Source organism: Cibotium barometz, chromosome 9 (genome assembly GCF_041138505.1).
Source record: "Cibotium barometz isolate CiBa-2024 chromosome 9, ASM4113850v1, whole genome shotgun sequence".
Lineage (NCBI taxonomy): Eukaryota > Viridiplantae > Streptophyta > Polypodiopsida > Cyatheales > Cibotiaceae > Cibotium > Cibotium barometz.
The window spans coordinates 29,990,553-29,997,441 of NC_141054.1; the positions used below are offsets into that span (position 1 = coordinate 29,990,553).

Below are 6,889 nucleotides of genomic sequence, written 5' to 3' on the forward strand. Positions count from 1 at the left end.
CGCCCGTGCTATGCTTGAGCATTCTTCATTACCTCGACGTTTCTGGGCTGAGGCGGCTTCCACTGCTGTCTACATTCAGAATAGGTCTCCTACTGCTGCTCTTCCCGACAAAACTCCATACGAGGCTTTCCATGGTGAGAGCCCTCCGTTGTTTATTTCCGGATATTTGGATGTACGGCGTATGTTCATGTGCCTAAGGAGCACCGCTCCAACTTGGACTCGAAGTCTCAACGCATGACTTTTCTCGGATACAGCACTGTGTCCAAGGCATATAGTCTTTATGATCCTCAAGCCAGTAAAGTTGTTGTGAGCTGTGATGTGGTGTTCGACGAGACTCCTACATCTTCAGAGGGGGGTGGTGAGCTTCTTCTTCCTGCACCTCCTTCTCCTCCTCCTCCTCCTCCTCCTCCTCCCGCTGTTACTGTTACACCTCCAGCTGAGGATTCTCAGTCAGATGATGATGACCCTTCTCCTCCTCCGGCGAGTTCGAGCTTATCTGTACCTGGTTGGTATTATCAGACAGTTCGTGACTCTGGGTTACGTGAGCTTCCTTCTGCTCCTCTGCCTGGTTCTCTTCGGCGTTCTTCCAGAGTTACAGGGAAACAAATTCATGAGGGCAACATGTTTGTTAATTATGCTCTTATGGCTACAATCATTAATGGTCCTTCTGATCCCACTTCTGTAGACGAGGCTCTTTCACATGAGTCTTGGCGTCATGCTATGCAGACAGAGCTAGATGCTATCGAACGGAATGGCACTTGGATTTTGGTGCCTCGGCCTCTGCAGCGTAAGGTGATTGGTGTGCGTTGGATTTTCAAATCAAAGTTCCGAGCTGATGGCAACTTGGACAAGCACAAGGCGAGGTTGGTTGCCAAGGGTTATGCTCAGCGCCCTGGTGTCGACTTCGATGAGACCTTCGCTCCGATGGCCCGGATGACTACCATTCGCACCGTTCTTGCACTTGCAGGACATCATAGATGGCCCGTTTTCCAGATGGACGTCAAGTCGGCTTTCTTGAATGGAGAGCTTACACAGGAGGGTTATATTGATCAGCTGCAAGGATTTGTTGTTCCGGGCAAACAGGATCATGTGTACTGGCTGAAGAAGGCTTTATATGGTCTAAAGCAGGCTCCGCGGGCTTGGTACCAACGGATTGATGAGTTCTTTCAGAAGCTCGACCTGCGCCGTTCTCATGCAGATTCGAACCTTTATATCCTCCTTGAGAGAGGGTTGATTGTTATCATTGTGGTCTATGTTGATGACCTCATCTTTACAGGTTCTTATTCTGTGCGGATCCGTTCTGTTATGGATGCTTTGGAGACAAAGTTTGAGATGACGGATCTGGCATTATTTTCTTGGCTTTGAGATTTGGCAGACCTCGAAGGGCATTTTCTTCTCTCAGCAGAAGTACACTCGGGATATTCTCGACAGATTTCAGATGACTGGGTGCAAACCAGTATCTTCTCCTATGGATATTGGTGAGAAGCTTTCTTCACTTGATGCTTCTCCAGGGACTGATCAGGGACAGTATCGGGTTCTCATCGGTTGTTTGGTATGGTTGACCTACTCCCGATTGGACATATGCTTCGCAGTCAGTTTATTGAGTTCCTTCTCATCCAAACCCCGTCAGCAGCATTGGCGGTGCGCTCTCAGAGTTCTTCGGTACTTGCGTGGCACTCTAGATTTTGGCATCTTTTATGGCCAAGGACGCACTCTTGTTGGATGGTCTGACTCAGACTGGGCTAGAGATCCAGATACACGGCGTTCAACGACTAGTTGTGTTTTTTCACTTGGGTCTGGAGCCATTTCTTGGAGCAGTAAAAAGCAGCCTACTGTGGCGCTTTCCTCTACCGAGGCGGAGTACCGTGCAGTTTGTTATGCTGCATGTGAGGCGATATGGTTGCGGAGATTATTGGAGGAGCTCGGCTGTCCTCCAACCGGATCTACTCTTCTTTGGTGTGACAATCAGAGTTGCATCGCCATCGCCAAGAACCCTATGTTTCATGCTCGTATGAAACACATTGAGATTCGGTATCACTATGTTCGTGAACGGGTTCTTGCTGCTGGAGATTTGCGTTTGGAGTATTGTCCTTCCGCGGAGAATGCTGCAGATTTGTTCACCAAGCCGGTTTCTCAGGCTTCCTTGGCTCCTCATCTTCAGATTCTCGGAGTTTGTTTAGCATCTGGTGCTGAGAGGGGGTGTTAGTACTTACATCCCCAGTTTCTGCTCTTTTATGGTGCCCATTTGGTCCCCTTTTGTATGGCCCTTGCTTGTGGGCTGGCCACCCCTTTTTACTATTTTTCTGGGATTTTTCCTAGCCATTCTGGCATTTTTCCAGTCGGCCATGTCCAACAGCTCCACTCAGCCTATTTATGAGCTCCAGTCGGCTAGCACTTCTCCACTATAAATAGTGGGTGCTGGCCTCTCATTTTTCATTCAGTCTTGTACATATTTGCTCCCTCACTTATGAGACTAACACTGTCTCTTGCTTGGGACTATTTTGGTTTAGTATATTCAGCATAGTTTGCTCCATATCTCTCTCTCTTGCACTCTCTGTTCAGCACATTCTAGTGCCAGTCTGCTTCCGCTCTGTGCACTCTTTCAAGAAGTACATCCCTATGGTCAAGTTCGCTTATGGTACTACGGTGCATATGGTTCTGGCAATAGCTAGAATATATGTGGTAGGAGTTGGGTTAAAACCCAGATTCCCTCAAACTTTGATAGCTTGAAGAGATACAATTGTGGTGCCTGATAGTTAGGAGCCTTTGAAAGGGAGGTATGATATTCCCTGGGTACGATGATTTACCAGATCCTAAAAAGGATGGATATCATGTTACAGCTAGCAAATATTTGCCTCAGTGGATTCATGTTTCAATTCCATGAGGAGTTGGAGGATTGAAGGATGGTTTATGTTCTTCAAGGACTTGAAGAGGTTCTATTTTTTTTTGTCTTGTTTCCACTGTCATATGTTGGAGGAACAGTAGCTTTGGTTGAGTTGGTTCCTTGATACATGGCTATGTGGATTTGATAGACAAGTATAAAAGATTTCGAAGACAATTGATGCGAGTAGGTGGATTCTCCTTCATTTATTTCCAAGAGTGGAAATGTCCTAAGTGGGGAGGAATGTTATGTACCTAGCACTAAAGCAGGGTTAGGGAGTGTAGGCAGATTCAGGTGGCTAGGATTCAGATTTAACAAATCCAAGGTTATTGTCTATTTATGACTGGATTGTTATTTATAGCAGCAATAAGGACTAGATCAAGGGACTATCTTCAGGCTGAATGTTATCTCAGCCAAGGGAAGGTATCCAAGTCAATTCAATCTTGGTTATTACAGTCAACACTCTATCAATCAACTCATTCAATAAAGCACATACACTATACGTGGGGACCCTACAGAGGGTAATTTGGGACCCAATATTGTGCATCTCTCTTTGCACTCTTATCTTCTCTACATTGTGCTATTCATCGTCAAGAAGCAAGGGCTGAAAGAATTTATCAAGTACTATAAGCTTATGCGTGTTACATGTGAACCTACATCATAGAAGGGTAAGGATGATAAAGTCTTTACAGGTACATGATACTGAAATCTTGATCTCCTAGGTATTGTGATCCTTTCACATTACTTAGAAAGGTAGGTGAGGTTTCTTATGAATTAAAGCTACCAGAAGAATGTAAAATATTAAACCCTACCTTCGGCCTTACCCTGTACATGGCCGCCATATTCACAACACATGCATCTGAGGACTGATGCATGTGAGCATAAACTTTCATAGTCTAATATAGAATTCCTTCTCCCCTCCCTGCTTCACCAAGCTCATGAAAAAACTCTATAAAGTATTGCAGCGCATGAAAAAATGGAGCATGAATTAGGCAATTATAACAAAGCTTAAATCTGAAAGATCCCAGCATTTAAATGCAAAGGAGTGTGCCACCAAATTGTCAAGGCAAACAAACTTGGAAGGCGTTTTGAAACCTTCATGTAGAGGAGATTTATTAAGAATCGACTTTTTCTGAATGTTAGAAAAGATATGAATACAGAATCGTAAAAGCAAATCAAGGAAGCAATCTCTAAGAGCATCCTAGGTTCGTGAAATGAAGCTGGAAAATTCTTAACTAATCTTGAATCATGGACTATTGACATTGAAGGGGCAAAGTATACCTGGTGGTGTAATCCTCACCTTATGTACAACCATGCACATGCACATGCACATAGAAGTTGCTCGTCTCCATCACAGCCACTCTACTTTGCACTTGCTTTCAATAAGCTTCAGTGATCCTACAGAAATCCATTGCCGCAAACGCCTGTCCAAACCAAGGTATTCCAACGTGGAGCATCTGATAGCCATCTCCTCAACATCATCACTGGAGATGTTATAGCATGCTGCCAACTCGAATGCTTGCAAGGCTTTGTGTTGAAAAAAGCTGCGCACTCCGAATCCTGTGACTAGTTCACAGCCTGTGATAACAAGTTCTCTGAGGTCTTGGCAGTTTTCTGAGATGGCAAGGATGGTAGAATCTGATACATTGATCAGCCAAGCTAGGTTGAGTTTCTGTAGAGATGTGATGGTGGCAAGCACAATGCCGCCCATGTCAGTGATTCTCGGGCCGCATTCAGGTAGGTAAAGGATCTGCATAGAAGGCATTTGCCGGATAAAATCCATGCCATGATCAGTTATTCGGTCACATTCTGAAAGATCCAATTTATTGAGAGTTAAACCTGCTCTTCCTAATGCAAGGAAGCCGAGGCCTACATCTGTCACCCTTGTACAACCTTTCAGAAGGAGGGCCTGTAAGCAGCTCGCCTCAGCAATGGCCTCCAACCCTATATCAGACACCTTAATGCACCTGGAGAGGTCCAGAGACGTCAGAAAGCTGCAAAATTTCACAAGTGCAGCAACCCCGACATTGCCAATGCCCTGGCACGATCGAAGGGAGACTCGCTGGAGGTCGGGGCAACCTGCGGCCATGGCAGTGATGCCATCGTCACCAATGGCGTCATACTCATATTCCTCGGAAAAGTTGAGGGAGACGAGGTCTCTGGACTTCGGGAGGGTGACGGTGAGGGTTTGCAGGCGGGGGCAGGCACGGGCGGCAAGAGCCAAGTCGGCGTCGCAAAGGCCGCGGCCCTCGAGGTGGAGCAGGAAAGGGAAGCGCGGGAGGAACTGGTGTAAGAGGTAGGGGTCTAGGATGTGAAGGCTGGCGCGGGTGAAGCCCTCAAGGCGGAGCCACCGCCGGCTCACCTGTGCACATGCCTTACGGTCCACCCTGCTGGAGACCCTCCTCATGATATGGCCGAGCTCGTCGTCGCTCAGGCGTTCAATAGAAGATAAGAGGCCTTTGTCTTCTGCTTCATCACCGCCGGCGGCGGCGTATGAAAGCTTCTGCTTCCCACCGACGCCCTCCGGCGGCCAGTCCAACGACGACATTGGAATCCAAATGAATCGAAGATCCCAATCGATTCTGTCGTCTTATACGCACTACGAGCATTTCATACGCGCGTCCGGACAACGATGCTCCCTAGTTTCAGTGACCGACCCAAATCAGGTACATTACACCATGGATGCATTCTATAACCATGGATAACCAATGGATTATGTTGTACGAGCATTTCATACGCGCGTCCGGACAACGATGCTCCCTAGTTTCAGTGACCGACCCAAATCACGTACATTACCCCATGCAATCGATTCTGTCGTCTCATACGCACTACGACCATTTCATACGCACGTCCGGACAACGATGCTCCCTAGTTTCAGTAACCGACCCAAATCACGTACATTACACCATGGATGCATTCTATAACCATGGATAACCATAGATGCTTCAACACTCTTTTTATAAACCCTTGAAGGAAACTCACTCTTGATTTTCTTATTCTCTCACAAGCCTTCATCGATGGGGCCTTCCATCTTTACCTCCCTTGTCATCAGTGGCTTGCATAAAGCAGTTGGGGCCTTCAAATTATTGTGTCTTTACTTTTGCCCAAACAAGTGTTTAATCAACTCTACGATCAAGATTTGAACTATGTTTTCATTGAATGTGATTGTGATGATGTGGTAAAAGGAGAAAGCAGATTTAGCACATGCTTGAAGCAATCGAGCTCTCTAAGACCCCATTAGACAATCCTTGGCCAACTCTTAAACGTGTTCCCATCATAGTGTTCGAGGATGCCCAAGGTACCACCTCACCACTGCTACTATGCAATGTAGTAAGTAAGGGGTGCCACCACTTTGCGCTTTTCGGTAGAGCAATAAAAACTCCCAACTAATAATCATTTCTTCTGAGATTTGAAGTATGTTTTAATTGAATGTGGTTGTGATGATGCAGATAAAGGAAAAAACAAATTTAGAAGCATATTTAGCACATTCACGAAGCAATTGGCTCTATAAGAGCCCATCCCCAATAGACCGGCATCTCTCTCTCTCTCTCTCTCTCTCTCTCTCTCTCTCTCTCTCTCTCTCTCTCTCTCTCTCTCTCTCTCTCTAATTAAGTATATTATAATTTCAATCGAGATCTATTTAATAAAATATGTGAGATATATTGTTTAGTATAAACTATAAAAAATATTCCAAAATAATCATTAGTAATGTAAGTAATGATGATTACATTATGAAATATAATTATCTAATACGAACATATTACGTGCACACATGCACACAAATGCACACGTGTGCATGCATGGACATACATGCTTTTGTTAGTTTTTAGAGTTAAAAGTTTTATGAAATATATATTTTTTAAACTGAGTTTCCAAAAAAATAGAGTTAATAGATTTTTTGAAATAACTTTTTTAAAAACTAAGTTTCCAAAACATCATATATTCAAATGAAAAAGACAATTAATAAGGCCATTGCTATATTTAAATTTAAAAATTTAAAAATATCAT

General features: G+C 44.7%; 1 protein-coding gene across 1 annotated transcript; it reads right to left on the bottom strand.

Annotated features, from left to right (window-relative positions):
- Nucleotides 1–3,932: 3,932 nt before the first annotated feature.
- On the bottom strand, nt 3,933–5,444 carry LOC147635440 (uncharacterized). The gene has a single exon (XM_086802191.1). It carries the CDS (start codon nt 5,427–5,429, stop codon nt 4,233–4,235), a length of 1,197 nt encoding a protein of 398 aa, XP_086658317.1. The 5' UTR covers nt 5,430–5,444; the 3' UTR covers nt 3,933–4,232.
- Between the last annotated feature and the right edge of the window lie 1,445 nt (nt 5,445–6,889).

Excerpts from the sequence above, each read along its gene's own strand:
- LOC147635440 (XM_086802191.1), bottom strand. The coding sequence starts at position 5,429 with ATGTCGTCGTTGGACTGGCCGCCGGAGGGCGTCGGTGGGAAGCAGAAG.